This window comes from Engystomops pustulosus, chromosome 4 (genome assembly GCF_040894005.1).
Source record: "Engystomops pustulosus chromosome 4, aEngPut4.maternal, whole genome shotgun sequence".
Lineage (NCBI taxonomy): Eukaryota > Metazoa > Chordata > Amphibia > Anura > Leptodactylidae > Engystomops > Engystomops pustulosus.
This window is the reverse complement of record NC_092414.1, coordinates 139,028,460-139,050,156: the sequence shown is the minus strand read 5'-3', so window position 1 is coordinate 139,050,156 and position 21,697 is coordinate 139,028,460. Positions and strand designations below refer to the sequence as shown.

The window sequence follows — 21,697 nt, the reverse complement described above, 5'->3', positions numbered from 1 at the left end:
CACCAATATTGGAATGCTGCCTCTTCTTTGGATAGATATATATATATATATATATATATATATATATATATATATATATTTAGGGGTCACGAATTTTGATTGTGTGTTTGCCCTGAATTCCTGAAGGCAGTAATGATCCTACCACAAATTGCATAGATAGCTAAGCTAGGTGAAGTTTCAAATGTTTCTCTGAAAGTTAGACAGGGTCTTATAATATTTTTTCATCTAAAAATGGGTTTGGCTTATGGACTAAACCATAAAAAGAAAAAAAGGGTGGGGATCTAGAATAATTTCAGTGCAAACCTGCACTATTACGGCACACGTCGGGAAGGATTTAATATTTCTATACATCTACTGTAACCTGGCCATTTACTTAAGATTGGCTGAATAGCTATCTTGTCTGACTCCTCCATGTAAATGTCAGAAATTGAGCTCCCTGTTCAGAGCGTTATAGTAAATGCATACTTTGCTGAGGTTCCATGGCCTCTTACCTAGCCAAATCTGTTCTGTTCTAGCCCTGTTATGTTCTAAAATGAAATTGAAACAACTCTGTTTAGAGTTCAGTGTTTCTTTCAGAATAGAATGATTTGGACACTATGCTAAAATGGTATGTCCATCTTTAAGACTGATTACTGGATGCAGGCAGCACAATGTTAACCCAGCCAGCACCCTCTGTGAGACCAAGACAGTGCCGTCAACTAAGCAATGATATCATTGGCTACTCCAGTGTCATAGAGGGGACGCAAAGAAGAGGCCCTGTACTATATCAGTAAGGGGGGGGGGGGGGGTCTCGTGCTACATTGCTATATTACTAGGCCCTGTACTATATAAATCCTGTAGTTCTAAGTTGCAAAATTACTTGTCTGCCTTGGGCACCAAAATGTCAAAGGGCCACATTTATCATTAGTGAGACAAACTGCACAATGTGCAGAGTGCACCAGATAATTGAATACTAGCGCACTCTATCTTCAGTAATCTGTCTTTGTCTTCAATATGTCCAGTCGCTGTAGTCACTGTAATAAAAGTGGCAGCCTCACCACTCTCCTACCTACTACTGCAGACATTGCCAGATCATGCTTGACAAAGGTCGTGATGACCGAAACGTCGTATATTACCTCTGATCTGTATATAACTTTTGTTCAATTTCTACGGTGAAGGCTCCACTGTGTGAATTATACGTTGAAAAAGCTAAAAATAAAAAAATTAAAGAAAACCAGTTTGGTGGGTGCCATGTTCTCTATGTGGATTATGGATGGACTGAGAATCCTACATTGAGCACCACCCATACATGGTGTGCGGTCACTACTGTTTCTACGTGTAATAAAAGTGGCGCCCGTTCCAACTCTGCAACGGAACGCCCCTTTTTGTGGAGTTTTGTGGAGTAGCGGACACTGTGCAGCCGCAACAGAAAACTAGCGCAAACACTTCATAAATACATGTGCATAGTAAGATAGAAAACTGACCCTTAATGTTTACTTCAATGACAGAATATGAATATATACTAATTAATATTATTACCAGGTGGGATCCGTCCTGTGGTTTTGGCTTGAATGAATAGATTCAGTTCTGCCTCGACATCACATTGTTCCAGGCTCTGTCTGACAACTTCCAGCATCTAGAATGACAGAAGAAAATGGAATTTAAAATATTTGTTTGAATTACCATTAGCAGGATGCACATTTTCCAAAATGTTTCCATCTGGTGTAATGTCAATTGTGTTGTATGGAGGTAAGCTGGTGGGATATCATAATTGTGTTGTATAGAGATAAGCTGGTGGGATATCACAGTTGTGTATTATGGAGGTAAGCTGGTGGGATATCACAGTTGTGTATTATGGAGGTAAGCTGGTGGGATATCACAGTTGTGTTGTATAGAGGTAAGCTGGTGGGATAGCACAGTTGTGTTGTATGGAGGTAAGCTGGTGGGATATCACAGTTGTGTTGTATGGAGGTAAGCTGGTGGGATAGCACAGTTGTGTTGTATGGAGGTAAGCTGCTGTGATATTAAAATTGTGTTGTACGGAGGTAACCTTTTTTTTAAAAAAAAAAAAACAAAAAACTTTATTTACCTTTCCAATGTTTCTCCACAGTCCTGCTCAAAGATGACAAGGCGGAGGGAGCGGGTCAATGGGAGTGAATAATAAGAGGGGAGTAGATAATGGGCTTAATAAGAGGGGGAGTAGATAATGGGCATAATAAGAGGAGGAGCAGAGAGGGGGACAACAAGAAGGGGAGCAGAGAGGGAGGCATAATAAGGAAGGAAAGCGGAGAGGGGGCACAATAAGGAAGGGGAGCAGAGAGGGGCGCACAATAGGTGGGGGAGCAGATAACGGTCATAATAAGGAAGGGGAGCAGAGAAATGGGGAACAATGAAAGGGGAGGGGGAGCAAAGACTGGTCGATACTAAGAGAAGGAGCAGAGAAATGGACCATAATAGGAGGGGAGGGGGAATGGGGCATTGGTGAGAATATACTGTGTAAGCCATTATTCTAGTTATTATACTGTGTAGGCATACTAGGGGGGTGGGAAAGGGATGTGGTTCATTACGCAAAAAAAATTTGTCCCTCTTTCTTCAACCCAGAGGTTGGAAGGTGGTCTGCTATTTATAATTACTAAACCTTCTATAATAACATTGCTAGGCCTAAATCATAAACATGCTAATTTCCCCAAACCATCTAAAAAATACAAATAACTTAGAAAATCTACCAGGCTTTCTGGAGGACAACTGTTGCTTTTCTATGAGAAGGCTTAGACAGTGGAGTGTGATGTAATAACATTATGCTGCTGTTACCTCATCATCCTTCACACACTGCATGGAAAACTGGTTGGAATGAACCCACAGGGAATTGCGTAAAATAGTGATCCGGTCTTTCTCCTGCTGTTCGAAGGCCTGAAGTACACAATACATAATTGATGCATGGCACACGCGAGCATACAGGCACAATGCTGCTGTACAATGAAGTGGAAGTACCTCACAGGTGTTAACATGTTCCGTCTCCCATTCTAGTCGAGCTTTTTCCAGTAAAGTAATATTCTGCAAGTATGATCGGTCTAGATAATATCAAACAGAAACAAATGTATTTGTGCCAGGTAACTACTGTGAAATGACAACAATTACAGACAAAAAGATTAAAGTGTACTAAACTGCTATAATATGTTGTATTATTGCATATGTCTTTTTGTTAGTTTTCTGCTGTGCCACCACAACTTGCTATTGGGTTTTATATGTATTGGCATCACAAACTGGTTTCAATCAAAAAGTCAAGGTTGACAAATTATATGTACTATAGAAAAGTCTAATTCACAATTGAGAAATGCAAGGTGGATGGTGAAGCCATATCTAGTTACACAAAAGGTGACATGTCACAGTTCAGTGACTTTAACAATTAATAGAAAAGCTCAGTGGTGCACATTTACTTACCCGGTCCCTGCGCGATCCCTGATCCGGACTGTCCGGACGACGAGGATGAACTCTGCCGCGATTCATGAAGATCGTGAGCCCGGTATCCTGTATGTGTCGCTTCCCCGCTCAGGTCCACCAGAGTTCACCTTCTTCTTCCCGGTGTATGTAAGTGCATGGCTTGCGACACAATTTTGAAGTTAAATCCCACGGTTTGTCCGAATCCGTTGGATCGTCCAAAGGCCTGCCCCCTGATTTGTGTCGCATGAAAGCCGTCATGATTGCTCCAAAATCCGATCGCGTGCGCCAAAAATACTTTTTAAATTTCTGTCCCAGCGGCGCAAAATGGAAATCGTCTGGATGTCCGATGAAAGTGCAGTCCCCGGGGCCCTTAGTAAATGAGTATGTTTAATTGTGCATCTGACGCCCCCTTTTATTTTATTAAATAGCTTCTAATCATTGTGAATTTATATTTCTTTTAAGAATCTTTTGAACATGGACTCCTACTTTTATAATTTCATGGGCTCATTCACCCAGGTAATTTATTTAAATACTTTTTTTTACAATTACTTATGAATGTAAGATAATTACAACTTCTCAGCAGAGAGACTAACATCATTGTATGTACCTGCATCCTGAGCAGCTTCTTTACAATGTTTCACTTTGTTCTGAATCTGAAATTTAAAACAAGAATTATTGTTCCTTTCATTCTTTACAGTGTATATGATGGTGCTATAGCATGTGATCTATCAGTACATTTATACTACAAAAAGTAATCTATCTGGACCTTAGTACTATACATGTTCCTGTCCACTGTAAACTAATGTTAGTCATAGGCAGGGTACTGAATTTTATGTCCTCCACTTACTCCCTGGGTCTGTGACTTGGCCTTAAAGCATCTCCTGTTCTTTATATACAGGATCCTATTCATGCCTGGGGTTAGGAATATTTTGTGATTGTTATTCCACTGTGACATTTATGAAATGCTGTGTGCTGACAATGTGCTTAGATTATTAGGGTTTATCTACACCTTTATTTAGCTTTTGAACATTCTACTACTATCTGACACATAGAAAAAGAGAGATGAGAAAGGTCAGAGATGAGAGATGATGAGATCCATGACATGTTTATAAAACACGATGACACTCTCAGCTCTGCTTACTAACCTACAACACACACACAGTCAGCTCCGCTATATGCCTCCCTCAGATAAAGACCTTATCTCTCTGTAGCTTGTAGCATAAGTGTGTCTGAGCTGGTCATGTAATGAAGGGGGGAGAGGCAGGAAGCAGAGAGCACTGCAGCTATGCAGAGAAGAGAAGCTATTCATGAGAAGAATCTGACCATAGTCAGAAGATTTTACGGTCCAAACCAGGGGCAACCAAAATCATAACCACAGGTTGGAATTACTTCTATGAAATGCTGTATTTTTGTTAATAACAGTAAATTAAAGAATGTGTTATTTTGTTAACCTGAATCTTGCCTCAGTCTATACACATGAGCAATGACGGTTTATCTACCAGGAAATCTACCAGTCAATTTTACGTATATAAAGGATTTGCGCTGCTGAACTAAAGACAAAACATGTTCTTTTAACTTTAGACATACGGGTGGAGATATATCAGAAGTATCAGAGAGCAGAACTATTCAGATCTCAGCTTTCATTTTACCACAGCTGTTAATAAAATGAAAGCTGAGTTCTGATTGGTTTCCATGAGCAACTAGAACTGTTCTGCTCTTAGACACTTCTGATCAATCTCGCCATGGAGAGCAAGGGTTGTTACATGCCCGCCAAAGCACTTTTCACAAATACAGCTAGCGACAGGTAGCCCCCTCTTAACTACCTTGCATCCTTCCCTTAGCTAAAACTTCTCAACATGTCATGACCAGGGTGATGTCATTTAAAGTCCTTTACCCAATTGCATTTGAAAGGTATACCCCATGTATTTATCTGATCTCATGAAATAAAAACATGCCTCCATGGACATCTACGTAATATTCCATACAGCAGCATATCCTAGCAGTGACTTGTTAATCAGGAACAAGGAGGCAGTGCAGTGGACACTGCATATACTGGATCCAGTACATTGCATATACTGGATACATTACCATATTACTATAAATTATAGTTTTTAATTAACTATTTATTTTGGGTGGACTTATTTAAATGGCAGGTTCTCTTTAAATGTATAAAAGACACAGCAGATCGTGAAGGCAGGTTTGAAATATGCATATATAATAACAGACAAAAACAAATATACAAGAAGATTTGGAAGAAGTTTAGAGGAATATTTCAAGATAGCCTGTAGTTTTGAAGTACAGGTAGTCCCTGGGATATGTATGTTCTTTAGGTTTGTTCTTAAAGGGCATTTACTACCAGATTTACTGGTGGCAGACTGTCAACAATGTCATGCTTTGTTACCTGGAGGTTATGTGGCACTGGTTTTCTTATCTTCCGGAGCGTTCTTTACATGATGAAACAACTTTATAAAAATATGCTAATGACCTGGAGGCGCTCAGTTGGAATGGAGATGGAGGCCTGGCTCAGTCCGCTAATCAATTATCCTTCATAAAAAAATTTTCTTTGTACCACCCGCAAGGGCTGCAGACAGCCGGTGACACTGGAGGCCAGTGCCGCTGTGCAATGAAACCAGGCTGGTCTCCAGCCGGCTGCGGAAGGCAGGTGTTGCTGCAATACTGCGAAGATGAGAAAACTGGCACCACTTAACCCCTAAGGTAATGAGCATGACATTGGTGACAGTCTACCACCAGATTTGGTGGTAGATGTCCTTTAAGTTGAATTTGTATGAAAGTTGGATCAGGTATATTTTATAATTGTAACTTCAGACAAATTATTTTTTTGGTCCCTGTGACAATAAGAGTTAAAAAAAATTTGGGCTGACAAGAGATAAAGCTTCATTGCAGACACCTTGCAGATGATCATTCCAGCCTGGGGCTAAAGTAAAGCATTCAGAAACTTCACCAGAGGTCACAGGGGGCAGAGGGGTCCGTCTAACTAGGGATCTTCTGTAAGTCGGGTATTCTTAAAGGACATCTATCACCAGATCAGGGATTGTAAAACAAACATACAGACCTACTGGTGTGGTCCCCTTTTGGCAGAATCTACTGTTCTTTTAGCTTCTTATGCCCTTGTTTTTAAGAAAAAAGGGTTTAAGCTTTAAAAATTATGCAAATGAGTCTGAGGGTTCCAGGCTTCATTAACTCCTATCGAGACTGGAGCCCCTCAGGCTCATTTGCATAGTTTTAAAAGCCTTTTTTTCTTAAAAACAAGGGTGTAAGAATCTAAAAGAAGAGCAGATCCTGCCAGTGGGGGCGCACACCAGTATGTCGGTGTGCTTGGTTTACAAATCTTGATCTGGTGATAGATGTCCTTTAAGTCCGGGAACTGCCTGTATAATGGTAATATACAAGAGAAAGTTGTAATTTCTCAGGCACATTAGAGACTGAGAACATTTTTAAGAAACCGTCAACAAGGAGGTATTCATTTATGGTAAGAAAATCTATAACGTTAAGGAAATTGGACAAAAGGAAATAACACATTTTTGGGAACTGTAAATAGGAACCAAAAGCTGAATGTCTAAAACCCTGAAGTTTGCTATGTCCACAGAATTGAGATTAGCAAATACATAGCAAATCTTAATGCACAAAGATTATAAAGTAGTTATTCTAACCTAGGTCCTTCACAACCTGGGGCCAACTAAAAAATATATGTAATGTTATTGAGTATCTGTATTACAGATTGCTGTAATTGCCACAGAATATGGCTTTATCTATAAAGTATATAGGGTGAATAGTTGTGTATAATGTGTTTTCTGTTATTCTGTCCTATTTGTTGTTTCACAATAAAAAGAAAAGAAATCCAAATGGTTCGAAGTAGCAAAACATGAAAAATGCCAAGGGTGTTTGTGAATATCAGAATTATTGAAGATATCACAAAATATTGCAGTATGGACCAGGATCCTCCAATCAGGAGGAGTATACTAAGAATGGTTTTGGACTGCTTTCTAAAGGTATTTTTTCACAATTGCTCACACCATATGCCCCATACAGTTTGTCTACCAAGGCAAAAAGAGAGAAGTTGGAACGGCACCGTGCGGAGGTCAGGTGCAGGTCTTCAAAGCGGGTCTGACATGACCCACTAAATGCAGGTAAAGAAAGCGGTATGAAGCAGCACTCCAGAAAGTAATGAAAAGTGAAGTATTTATTCCACCATCAATGCGACGTTTCGCCTTATCTATAAAGGAATTTTCAAGTATGAAAATTACTTGAAAATGCCTTTATACATTCAAGGCGAAACGTCGCATTGATGGTGGAATAAATACTTCACTTTTCATTACTTTCTGGAGTGCTGCTTCATACCGCTTCCTTTACCTGTTTGTCTACCAAGCATGCTCTGTTGACAAACTGTGAACTAGTTAAAAGAAACAGTGGCTAATGGGTCATATGCCAGTAGAGTGTCCTGCGAAAGCCACTTGAGGTTCAAGTCTCAATACACTCCAGCAACATTTTATTGTTGGCAATGCGTTTCGAGCCAGAACATGGGCCTCTGTCGGGCATGAGCTTATTTTATACCAAGGCTTGGCCAAAGGATAATCTATTTCTTATGGAGTAAAAGCTTAACCACTAGCACAGAAGATGGAGAACCCAGAACAATCTACGCAATTTATTGCATTTTTTTACGTTCTATCGAAACAAAAATGTAATGTATTCATTATACAAAATACTAAGGAACGCAAAAAGCATAAATTAACAATAGCAACAATACCTTTAAATGGAAGTATGTGCAGATTTCAATAGAAACTTGTTTTGTTCTACCCATATTGTTCTGTGTATTATTCTATAGTGCAATTTGAGCCATTAGTGACTAAAACACATATCCTTTACCTTTTCCACCTGCTTTGGATTTCCAGCTATAGTCACACGTTCAAAACTTATTTGAGCTTCATCTGCCTCTCTGCACTTCTGCTCATAATTTTTCTTTGACTAGATAGGAAATGAAAGATTGTATAAATGTCAAGATACAAACAGTTACAAAGATACATTTGTAAGACAAGTGTAATTTATTGCATCTAAACTGCTGGTGCCCGTGCCATAAAGTGAGGTTATTTCTCCATAGTATTACATATCCTGTGAATTGAAGGGGTTTGCCCATGAAAGAAAATTCTCAGATTTCAATCCCATAATGATTTTTTACACAATAAAGATCATTTTAGCCCCTTACTTTACAATCTTACTGAGTTTTATTGCTGTTTTAGCTCCAATAACTCAGTGATGGTCAGTATAAAATTACAAAGTGAATCCACTAGTTCTGTGAGCTGACAATGTGGTGAGATTATCAGGGTACAGGTTTATATACACTTTCATTTAGCTTCTGATGATTTTACTAGTATCTGACATATAGAGAGAGATGATGAGATCCATGAGATGCATATTGCAAATGATAATCTCAGCACTACTATCACAGCCATAACATACACAGCTCTGCTATATACCTTATATACATCGGATATCTCTTCTGGTGTCATCCCCTCTTTTTTCAAGCATGCAATTGTTACCCCAGTGCTATTAACTACCGCCCAGTCTCTAATCTCCTTTTCATCTCCAAACTCCTGGAATGCCTGGTCTATTCTCTTCTAACCCATTATCTTTCATCTACTCCCTCATCTAACGATCTGGTTTTCATACTATGCACTCCACCAAAACTGCTCTTTCTAAAGTCTCCAATAATCTCCTCACCTCTAAATTCAAAGGTGACTATTCGCTCCTCATTCTTCTGGATCTTTTTAGCAGAGTTTCATACTGTGGACTACTAGCTCCTCCTAAGGGTGCTTTGCTGTATTGTCCTAAAGGACACTGCACTCTCTTGGTTTTCTTTCTATCTCTCTGACCGCACTTTCAGTGTCTCCTTTTCTGGATCTTTCTCTTCTCATCTTCCTCTCAGTGTCGGGGTTCCTTAGGGCTCAGTCCTACGTCCTTTTCTCTTCTCCCTCTATACTGCCCCCATCGGACAAACCATCAGCAGATTTGGTTTCTAGTATGATCTTTATGCTGATGATACCCAGCTATATACTTCTACATGTAACGTCACCCCTGCCTTACTCCAGAACACTAGTGATTGTCCATCTTGGTATGTAGGATTACTATAACACCGAGGCAGTGGGCCCGCTGTCTTGGAGTTGTGCTCCTTTGCACCGCATATTCAATCTCCTGCTCGCTCTTGCCACATGCATCTCAGAAACATCAAAACCTCTAAAATGCTAACTGTTGCTCTGATTCACCTCGACTAGACTACTATAACTTCTTACTAATCAGTCTTCCATTCTCTAAACTCTCTCCAATCTAAGTCAGGCTTGACTTTCAGACCAGTCTGTCCCAGTCACTGCACTGGCTGCCCGTCTCCTTCCGTATACAGTTTAAAATAATATCCCTCATCCACAAAGCTCTGCCAGTGATGTTAGATTAATCTCTACCTTAATTCAAACCTCTCTTGTATGTCTACAAGATGTCTCTCAAGCTGCACCAATTCTCTAAAATACCCTTCCCTGGACTATCAGACTAATTCCAAACTTTCAAACATGCTCTTAAAACCCATCTCTTTAGGCAGACCTATCACACTCGCTAACTGCATGAAATTTCAACTCACTTACTTTACTCACCCATCCTTCTCCCATCCTCCTCCCATCTGTTATCCAGCAAACACCAGATGTATACCAAGCTCCAGGCTTCTCTGTAGTCCTATTGACTTTGGACTTTATATATAAGATGGTGGCTGATGACCGGTTCATTTTTATTTATTAAATTGATTTATTCTGTTCCCTTATTGCTCAGCCCGCAGCCTGTATAAGCGGGGGGGCTGCAGGACTGGCCGTGCTCTGGCTCCTTTAAGGGGCACGGTCCCTCCTGCTCTCCCCCTCCCCTTTCCTCCGATGTTAAATTTTCATTGGTGGCCAGTGAGTTCCGCTGGCCACTGGGGGGCAGCGGGCCAGGATATTTATTCTTGAGCGCGGAGCTAGCCAGCCTCTTTGACTGCTCCGCGCTCAAGAGATTCCTGGACCCGCAAGTACTATGGCGGACCCCGCTTTGATGGCCCTGCTTGAGGAGAAGCTGAGGAGAGAGGGCTCCGGCTGGCTAACTCCATTGCTGTCCCAGCCGGCTCCCTCTCTCCCCGTGTCGGCTCCTCCGGTGCCCGATCCTCCTGCTGCCCGGCCTGCACGGCGCGGTCGTGCGCCGTGCAGGCTTAGTCCCTCCCCCATCAAGACTCGGAGCCGAGCGCGGGCTCCGTCTCGGAACCCTGCCTGGGCTCCGCGGCCGGCAGAGCGCATGTCGCGCTCTGCTAAGGCCAGTAGCCGTGCGTCGGCCGCAGCAGGCGGGCCGACGCCGGCAGTGACAATGTCCCCGCGTGGGGAGGAGATGCAGGGCACGCCTGCTCCTGCGTCTCCTCACCCAGTTAACCTGGCTGTGCCTCCAGGCGCAGCTCAGGTTACAGCTGCTCCCCCTGCTGGTTCCCTGCCCAAACAGCCTGGTCGTTTAGCTAGGTGGTTTGGGCTGGGTGCCAGCAGTAATACAGTGCAAACACCACACACTGACACAGCCCCCGCTTCCGACACACACATGTCACATAGTGCGGTGGCTCAGCAGCCACCGTTTGCACCAAGCACCACACACCCCCCTTCGCCCACATTCACCCCCCCGCCCCCCTCCTACCCCTCGGGTCCTGCCTTGGCGGGTGACGAGGTCGATAGTGATGAACCCGCGGACCGCCGGCACGCTGTTTCGGCGGCCGGCGCTCCGCGGGACCGGCGCGACAGGGGTCATAGCCACTCCAGCGTGGCCTGCAGCTGTTCGGAATTTCTGCAGCGCGGGTACCGCTCGGGGGCTGGGCCTCGGCCGCACAGCGTTCCTTTTCCCGCTCCACTTGGGTGAGCCGTAAGCGGTCCAGGTCTCGTGACAGAGACAGTAGGCGGTCTGGTAGATCCAGCTGGGGCCGGACATATTCCAGGCGCTCTTCATCCTCGTCCAGCGGTGGCCACACCCGCTCCAGAGAGAGGCGGTCGCGGAGACGGCAACACTCTTCTCCACCTCATGGGGTAGAAGAGGCGAGGGTACCGCCAACGGTCCCATCCTCAGCGTTGCCTAGCGCACCCATGGCGCCTCCTCCTCCTGTTGTTCTGCAGCAGGTCGTTCCTCCAGCGGGTGAGTTGTCCTGTGAGACCGCATGGAAAAAGTCTGTTATTGCTGGTGATGATGTTGTGGGCGCCCTTAAGGCGGTTGTGGCAAGAATGGAGGCTGGTGCCTCCGGGACTTCCCCAGGGGCGACATCGTTGCTGCCTGTGCAGGCCCCGGGGTCAGCAGGGATGCTTTTTAGAGATTCCTTGTTTTGTGGCGTAGCTCCTTTGGGCACGCGGGTGGCTGCTGACCTCCGGGAGAAAATCGTTAATTTTGAGTATATTGATATTTGGTCATTGTTATCTCCTGATCAGTTGACAGTAGATAAGGAGAAGCGTTTTGAGAAGGGTGATGACAAGAAGCCTAAGGTCGCAAGGACCTTTGGCAACTGGCTTCAAGCTTTTGCTGTTATGTCTAGTATCATTGTGCGACAGAAGCCTGCCTGTGCGCAGGATATGTTTGTGTATTTGGATACTATATATACTGCGCATAAATTGCATGGAGGTTCAGCTTGGTGGAGGTATGACGAGGAGTTTCGGCGTCGCTTAGCGGCGAGTCCGGAGGTTGGATGGGCGACTAAAGCGACTGATGTTTGGATTCAGTTTATGATGACACAGAAGCCTCAGGGTCCCTTTCCTTCGGGAGCCGTCTCGGGCTCGCAGTCCGGGGCGGCTTCCAAGCGTCCGGGATCCTGTTGGTTGTTTAACGAAGGCCACTGCCGCTTCTTTGCATCCTGTAAGTTCAAGCACGAATGCTCCATTTGTGGCGGGGCCCATTCCGCGCTCCGGTGCTTTAAAAGGCAGAGAACCCCTGCGAAATCTTCCACAGCTGTCAGGGGGGAGGACTCCGGTTCGGGTGCAAAGGATGCGGCCGTGGTTAGACAGTTACCACCTGAAGCAGGAGGCAAAAGTGCTGCTTGACGGTTTTACCTTTGGTTTTGTGATTCCGTTTGTACCGCGTGAAGGTCTGATGTTGTCAAACAATCTTAAATCGGTTAGGGACAACGAGTCACTGGTGGAGGAAAAATTGTTAAAGGAGGTTGAGTTGGGCAGGATGGCGGGCCCCTTTTTGTTGCCGCCTTTTGATAATTTGCGGGTCTCTCCGCTTGGTTTGGTCCCAAAGAAAGAGTCGGGTAAGTTTCGCCTGATACACCATTTGTCGTATCTGGAGGGTGACTCAGTCAATGATGGTATTCCCCAGGAGGAGGTGGCTGTTTCTTACACTTCTTTTGACAAAGCGGTTCTCCTGTTGAATAAAGCCGGTCCGGGGGCCCTTATGGCTAAGTCGGACATTGAGTCGGCTTTCCGCCTCCTCCCGGTGCATCCGTCCTGTTTTCATCTACTGGGTTGCAGAATTAACGATTCTTTCTTTGTGGACATGTGCCTTCCCATGGGTTGCTCTATATCCTGTAGGTTTTTTGAAATGTTTAGCAGTTTTTTGGAATGGGTTCTTCGTTTAGAGGCTGGTTCGAATTGGGTCATTCATTATTTGGATGATTTTTTGTTTGTGGGTCCGAAGGACTCTCACGAGTGCTTGAGACTATTGAACATGTTCCGTCACTTCGCAGATTTTTTCGGTGTTCCCTTGTCAGCAGAGAAGACGGAGGGTCCCACTCACCGCCTGACCTTCCTGGGTATTTTGATTGATTCAGAAGAAATGACCCTCAGCCTCCCTGCTGATAAATTGGAACGTTTGCGGGGTGACATTGACTTGTGCCTTTTGTCCGATAAAGTGACCTTGCAGCGACTGCAGTCTGTGCTGGGCCAATTGGCCTTTGCGTGTAGAATTTTTCCCATGGGTAGAGTTTTTGCTAGGAGGTTGTCGCTGGCTACGGCCGGTGTTTCGAAGCCATATCATCATATACGTTTGACGGTGGTTCTGAAAGACGATTTGCGGGTCTGGAGGTCCTTTTTGACGGATTATACTGGTGTGTCAGCACTTCTTGAACACGAGATTGACAACGCTGACTTACAGTTATTTACGGACGCGGCAGGATCGGTGGGGTACGGTGCCATTTTTGGTAAGCAGTGGTCAGCGGAGCGGTGGCCGCCGCAGTGGTTGGAGAGGGATTTCACAAAGAATTTGACCTTGCTAGAGCTCTTTCCAATTGTGGTGGCTGTGGAACTTTGGGGTCATGAGATGGCAAATAAACGGATTCGTTTTTGGTCGGACAACGAAAGTACGGTCCGGGCCCTGAATGGTCTCACCTCCAGTTCTTTACAGGTTCTTGCCCTGCTTAGGCATTTGGTTCTGCAATGTTTGCAGTTGAATATAGTCTTCAGGGCTAGGCATGTTCCTGGCGAGTTTAATGTGGTTGCTGACGTGTTATCTCGTTTTCAGCTACAGCGTTTCAGGGATTTCCACCCCCTGGCGGACCCGGAGGGGTACCCCTGCCCCCCCTTCCTGTGGGACCTGGTGGTGAACAGTTGACACCGTTGATCCAATCCTCATTGGCGGAGAGCACCTGGAACAGCCATGGTAAGGCGTGGGGCGAGTGGTACAGCTTGCTGTCAGAGGAACGAGGGGATCGGGTAACAGTAGCTAAGTCTACTACATTGCGCTACCTGTCCTGCCTACGTGCACAGAGTCTATCGTTCACGGCAGTTAAAAAACGATTGGCCGGGGTTTCTTTTGTTTTTAAACTGTGGGGTATTCAGGATGTTACTAAAGATGTTCAGGTTCTTTTGCTGCTGCGGGGTTGGGGCAAGGAGCCGGTGCGCAGGGATTCCCGTAGACCTATTTCCTTTGCATTGCTGCAACGCTTATGCGCGGTCGCGGTGGATGTATGCTCTTCACCGTTTGAGATTTTATTGCTTCAGTGCAGTTTCGTGTTAGCGTTCTTTTGCGCCATGCGAGTTAGCGAGTTAGTGGCTGTTTCCGGACGAGTTCAGGCTGGCCTTGGGGAGGGAGATGTTCTGCTAGTTGGGGAGTTTGTCAAGGTGTTTATTAAACGATCTAAGACAGACATATATGGCTCGGGGTGTTGGTTGTCGGTTGGAAAAGTAGGTGGCCCATTTTGTCCGGTTCATTTACTGGGTAGTTTTATTGCGCAGCGCCCCTCAGCTCAAGCCTTTTTGTGCCATCAGGATGGGTCTCCGCTGACCAAGTTTCAATTCACTTCGTTGTTTAGGAGAGTGTTGTCCCTGGCGGGTGTCCCGGCGGCGGAATTTGGGACACATTCATTTCGGATAGGCGCTGCAACGGCAGCTGATGCTGCTGGGCTTTCGGACGGGGATATAATGCGTATTGGCAGATGGAAATCTGATTGTTTCAGGCGTTATGTTCGCCCAAACTTGTTGTTGGACTAATTGTTTTTTCTTTTTAGGTTTTCCCCGGCCTAGGGTTTGGCTGGTCGGCCACTCCTATATATATTGGGCGGCTCGGCGAGCAGCAGTTCGGCCGGGAGGTTTAAACTTGGGGTTCACCAATGCGGACCTGTCCTGGAGGGGAATCAGGGGCCTGAAATGGCTGCAAGTGCTTCCTGAGGTGGTGGCGATCAGCAAGTCTTCCCCGGGTCCGACGGTGCTTGTGGTGCATGCCGGAGGGAACGACATGTATTCAACACGTCTGGCGGAATTGATTTCGGTTATGAAGTCGGACTTTGAGCGGTTTGCAGCCTTCTTCCAGGACTTGGTGGTGGTGTGGTCGGAGATCGTGCCGCGAGGAATCTGGAATGGTGCCCGTAACCCCGAATCCATCGAAAGGGCGAGGAGGATGCTGAATATGAGGGTTGCGTGTTTTGTTAGGTCCAGGTGTGGGGTAGTGGTTAGGCATCGGCAGCTGGAGGGAGATAATGCAGGCCTCATGAGGGAGGACGGTGTTCACCTCAATGACATCGGCCTGGATATTTTCCTTTCTGGTTTGCAGGACGCCATCGAGAGGGCCTTATTCCTCTTGTGTGGGGGTCGGAGCACAGTGTAGGGTTACACTGTTCTCCTAGTGGCCTGTGGTGGAATCTTGACCCTCTCGGCGGTTAGTTAAATCACCTGACGGAACAACTAGGACATGCCCCCGCGGAGGCGGGGCCAGGCATGCAAGGTGAAGTTAGGGTAAGGGTCAGGGTTCTTCCCACAGGTCATTTAATCTGTTATGTAAATAATAAAGCTGTGGCCGACCCCCTGTTTTTTATCCCAAGAGTTGTAGTTGTGTTGGTTTTTGGGAAAGGGGGAGTGGGGTACACTTTGGTTGGGTAACGTTAATACGGTCAGTCTGCTCAGCCCGCAGGCTGTATAAGCGGGGGGGCTGCAGGACTGGCCGTGCTCTGGCTCCTTTAAGGGGCACGGTCCCTCCTGCTCTCCCCCTCCCCTTTCCTCCGATGTTAAATTTTCATTGGTGGCCAGTGAGTTCCGCTGGCCACTGGGGGGCAGCGGGCCAGGATATTTATTCTTGAGCGCGGAGCTAGCCAGCCTCTTTGACTGCTCCGCGCTCAAGAGATCCCACCCACCCTCCCTATGTTAATATTGTATTTTATTGGTTTTTGTTAATTTTTATTCTTTGATCTTTGTTATTGCGTTATTCATGTTTGTTGTTGGTAGTCACAGCTTGGCCTGTGGTGGAATCTTGACCCTCTCGGCGGTTAGTTAAATCACCTGACGGAACAACTAGGACATGCCCCCGCGGAGGCGGGGCCAGGCATGCAAGGTGAAGTTAGGGTAAGGGTCAGGGTTCTTCCCACAGGTCATTTAATCTGTTATGTAAATAATAAAGCTGTGGCCGACCCCCTGTTTTTTATCCCAAGAGTTGTAGTTGTGTTGGTTTTTGGGAAAGGGGGAGTGGGGTACACTTTGGTTGGGTAACGTTAATACGGTCAGTCATAAAATGACTGGACCATTATACAAGCTCTTATACCTCTTGTGTCACCCCCTTTATCCTCATAGAATATAAGCTCTTGTATTCATCCCCTCATTCTTAGGCTACATTCACACGACCGTATGATTTCTCCAGTCCAGTATTTACGGGCCGTATATACGTGACGTTTTTCATCCGTATGCATCACGTATGTAACCCGTATTTTATACGTCCCCATAGACTTCTAGGGCATACGGCACTGAAATACGGGAGAAAATAGGACATGCTCTATATTTTTATACGGCCAGTATACGGTACGGTACGGAACGGAGTTAACAACGGCAATATAAATGGTCAGACGTATTGTCCATTGAAATGAATGTGGCCGTATGTAATCAGTAAAAAAGCGGTACGGTACGGTACGGATACGGCCGTTTTCATACGTCCATGTGAATGTAGCCTTAGACTCTAAGCTCTTGAGAGCAGGGCCCTGACTCCTATATTTATCCATAAGTCTGCTTGTACTATGTAATGTAGTATTTTATTTGTATATGTCCCCTATGATTTGTAGAGCGCTAAATAAAGATTATTATTATTATTATGAAATGCTGAAAATGTAAGTTTTATATTTTATTCTATTGCCTAAAAAATAAAAGCATGCATTACACTCATGTACCTTACATACCGTTCTGGTATCTTATTGCTTTGAACCCTATAGATACTTAGCACAAAGCCATTAGCAAATGCTGCTGCATATTGTGGGGCTCTACAAAATAAATGACCAAAACAAGCCATCCACACTGAGAAGCAGAGCAGAAAAAACTGATTTTAAAAAACCTTTGGTTAACATTCTGAATATTGCCACTAATTTATAAAACTTTATTTCACATTACCTGGCCCCCTGCCAGCAGCGAGTGGTGAGTCCCGGGAGGGAGCTGGATGAGTGAGGAAGAGAGGAAAAATGTATCCAGGAGACTAAGACAAAAAATGCTGTCCCGGCCCTACCATCGGCCAGGGACGCACTAGATGTTGCTGTCAGGGAGACAGGTAATGTGAAATAAAGTTTCAAACAGTAGTGGCAGTATTCTGAATGCTGACAAAGGCAGCATAGCATAGACTACTGGAACCTGTCAACAGCTAAGAATCATATTCCTGGAGACAGGTGATCTTTGATTTAGAGTATACAGAACAGTTTGCAAATGCTGTACAATAACCATTCTGCTTTCATGACCTGCCCTGTTGTAAAGTTTCCTAATAGAACTCACATCAACTGTCTTCTTGTACATGGTCACTTTATTCTTCTGAAATCGCTCCATAGCATTTTCATACTGTGTGGGAAAAATTACAATGTTATTAGCTAAAGAATGAAGATATTTGTAGTGAGGGTGGCACAAACAAAACTCATCAATATTTTTCTTTATGGTAAATTTCCCCATGGCCGTATGCTTATAGGAGTAGTGGTCACAGGCTAAGACATGCTGGTGCTCAGTAATAGAAAGCATTAAGCCAATATACACAGTCAATGAAGAGAGCAACAGCCTTCACCAATATTCTTAGTTGGTATTTATGTGAACAACAATGAGTTTTCTGTGATAATAGCTTTTTTTTTTTTTTACTAATACTGTATCTGTCTGTGAGTTACTAAAATGTGATTTTTAGCAGAGAACAGAACAAAACCATGTTTTAAGTAGAAGCACAATGAAATGGTAATTATGTATCACAGAATTCTAACTGTGACTAATATACAGTAGGTCCCTAACAGATCAAAACCTATCACTGCAGGAAATTTTCACAATGTACTAGCCTTAGGAGATATGAAATAACAGAAGTAACAATATCTGTTGGTTTTCTTTTCTGGCTGCTTCCAACTTCAAATAGAATCAGACAGATGTCTCCAGCACGTGTAAGGTGAAGTTAAAAACACCCTTTTTTTATTCTTCTCATTTGAAAAAATACATACAATATGGAAGTACCTGCACCACCAGGGCCACTGATACACACCCCACAGAATGATGCTGCCACCTCTATGTTTACTGTAGGGGTGAAGGGATAAGTGGATGGGATAGCGCCATCCGTGAGCAAGAAGATTGTGGAATAGGATAAATCAACTTTATTGAAGTTTGTATGAGAATGGTCCATTTCCCTTTAATAATTAATAGGCTACTATAAAATATTTTATTATATGCAAATTAAAAACACATTGGGGCACATTTACTAAGGGTCCGCAGCCGCGAATCCGTCGGGTTTTTCCCGAATATTTCCGCTTTGCGCTGTATTTCACGGGATTGTGGCGCACGCGATCGATTTTTGTCGCAATCGCTCCGACTTTCGCGCGACAGAAATCGGGGGGCGTGGCCACCGGACAACCCGAAGGATTCGGAAAAACCAGCGGAATTTAAAAAGCCATTTGTGTCGCAAGATCAAGCACTCACATACACCAGAAAAAAGCAGGTGAACTTCGGCGGACCTCGGCGCAGCAGCGGAACATGGTGAATATCGGCGCACGGACCTTAGTGAATCGAGGCAGAACCCGAATCAGCGTCGGAGAACCCAGCCGCAGGATCGCGACTGGACCGGGTAAGTAAATGTGCCCCATTGAGTACAAACCATTAAGAAGCATATAGTATACTGTTCATGTGGGTGATCTAATGCAGTGATTTTCAACCTTTTTTGATCCGCGGCACACTTTTTATACTTAGAAAATCCTGGTGCACACCACCAACCAAAATAGCACAAAATGACACTAATACAGTCATATTATACATATAGTTAATAATATAGATTCTAAATTTATTTTATTCACTCATTGTGAAACACAAAAGGGATATCCTGGCAGGAATGGTGGAAAGACACACACAAAGCTCTTCCTCAACAGTTCTCAGTTTCTTCCTGTTTTTAGTATATGGTGCTGATTATTACGTGGCTCATATACTGCAAAATAAAGGGGTACAATGAGAAGTACTATGAGCTATGAGGCCAGAGTACAAGTGCCAGCTCATACACTCAGCATATGGGCTGGTACTTGTAGTACTCCAGCCTCATGACTATAGTATTTCTCATTTTACATTTCTCATTGTTATATGCAGTATACTTCTGGAGTACTAAAAGTACCAGCTCATATGCTGAGTATTCTGCCAACAGTTCATATACTCAGGCAAAAGCTCATATAGTCAGCATTATTGGTGGGCATTACCTTGGCGGTGGGCAAATGTGAGAGTCTTTCCGCTCTCAGGATGATGCGCCGGCCTCGGTGACGTCATTTTGTCGCGCGAGGTTCAAAGCTTGCACATGTGTTATTGTACACGTCTCCTACATTGTAAGAAGCCGTGACTGCGCATCGCTGCGCATTGCCGGGAAACAAAACACAGGGGGCACCAAAGTTTGGGGAACTTTCCCCGCGGCACACCCGACCATGTGTCGCGGCACACTAGTGTGCCACGGCACACTGATTGAAAATCACTGATCTAATGAACCAATCTATTAGTAAATACACAACTGAAGGTAGAAGAAAGGTTGGATCTTACCCATCCAGTGATAGCCAAGGTAGGGAGTTAAAACCGGTAGAATGAAAAGTGTATGGGGAGAATCACATTGGTAGGTCCAACTCATCAGGATTCAGATGTCAGCACTGCCCATGGTACACCCTATCATCCATTCACCCTAGCACCCCAAAATTAGCTTCCGCCCTTACAAGAACGGTCCCAGGCTATCCCTAGTGAGAGGATGCCCTGGTACGGCCTATAAAAATGAACATGTTCCCATAACATAAAATCGATTCATCCTATTCTACCATCTTCTAGATATCGGTGAGTTCCAATACCATTCCTTCATTACTGGTGATCCAGACCAGTGTGGCAACTGTGATCTGATGTGTGGGCAGCAATACACACCCCTAAACCCATGCCTCAATTAGAGTTGTACCTTAACATTGCACAGCTACATCTGGTAAGCATGTTGCCATTTCCACCTATAAAGGATAGAGAGGTTACAACTCTATGAGCAATTTCCCTTACTGTAGGGATGGTATTGGGCAGGTGATAAAAAGTACCTGGATGATCATGATAAATGGGAGGCTCCAGAGCTAATGTTAAGATAACAAAAATTTGAAATACTGTACATGTAAAATGTTAGTATTGTGTTTTAAGTAAATTGTCAAAAATTTCCAAAATACTGTGTTCACATTCTCATTATGTGGCATATTAAATGCAAAATGATGAGTTAAAACATGATTTTGAAATTTTTACTTTAGCACAAGTTAACAAAATGTGAAAACAGTGAAACAATCTGAAGACTTTCTGGATGGATTGTGCATTGTACACTGTAACACCTAGCAGCAAGTCACTAGCCCAGCTGTATATGGCACATGACTGGGGGGATACTGGGGCTTATCTTGCGTCTGGATGTGACTGTTCAAGCATGTATTTATTGTGCTAATCTTTCACTATTCATCTATTTATTTTATATAAACATGGATTTATATTAGTGGTATGTTATTCCAAGTGTTATGCTGCTCGTAAAGGTATCTGGAGCAGTGGTTCCCTTTCTTCTGCTTTTCCTTCCTCTGTGCCCAAATCCCTTTTATCCAGTCTGTCAGCCTTTTTACATCCACCATTTTAAGGAAGTCACGTGACCCCTTTGGGTCATTTGATTTCTTTCAACCAGTTAATCTGGCCAACCATATGACCACTGTCCATTGTTTGGGGAGGTTCACGCCGATGAGTTGTTGGATACATTTGCAGGTCATAGGTTATGTGGGCTGGCACCAGAACTCTTGTTTTGTGACCCTATCAAGGTCTAGTAAGAGTGATTTGGAGGCGTGACTCTGAAGTAGGTGTTCCAATTTACCTGGGTTTGTTTATACAGAGCTGATTTTTATATTGTTACTTTGTATAAAACATGTGAATGTCTCATGTTCAATGTATTTCTCTTACATGATTGCAAAGGCCAGTAGTTCAGTACAATGGTAATGTGGTGTATAAAGTCATGTCATAGCTGCACTCTTTGTAAGGAAACACTGGGATGGTGCCGGATGAGTGGAAAGAAGACAGAATAGCATTTCTGCTGTGACTTTAAACATGGTGGGGCTTATTTACTAATGGTCCGCGGACGCACTTTTGTCGGACTTTCCGCCATGTTCGGGCAGGTATTTAATAGGGCATTGTGTCGCACACAATCAGATTTTGGCGCAGCTGCGCTGCCTTTCATGCGACAGAAATTGGGGGGCGTGCCATTGGACGATCCGACTTATTCGGACTGAGCGCGGGATTTAACTTTCAAATTGTGTTTCAGGACCAAGCACTTACATGCACCAGGAAGAAGAAGG

The 21,697-nt window shown here is 44.3% G+C and overlaps 1 protein-coding gene across 1 annotated transcript in view; it reads right to left on the bottom strand.

The window, feature by feature from the left end:
* The window catches only part of PSTPIP1 (proline-serine-threonine phosphatase interacting protein 1), a 57,738-nt gene that overhangs the window by 10,772 nt on the left and 25,269 nt on the right, over positions 1-21,697 (bottom strand). Inside the window, exons 6-11 of the mRNA XM_072147689.1 lie at positions 17,640-17,702; positions 8,305-8,403; positions 4,028-4,073; positions 2,971-3,050; positions 2,791-2,889; positions 1,519-1,615 (exon numbers count right to left, since the gene is read on the bottom strand). Coding sequence (XP_072003790.1) covers positions 1,519-1,615; positions 2,791-2,889; positions 2,971-3,050; positions 4,028-4,073; positions 8,305-8,403; positions 17,640-17,702 — 484 coding nt within the window. The remainder of the gene's footprint in view (positions 1-1,518; positions 1,616-2,790; positions 2,890-2,970; positions 3,051-4,027; positions 4,074-8,304; positions 8,404-17,639; positions 17,703-21,697) is intronic.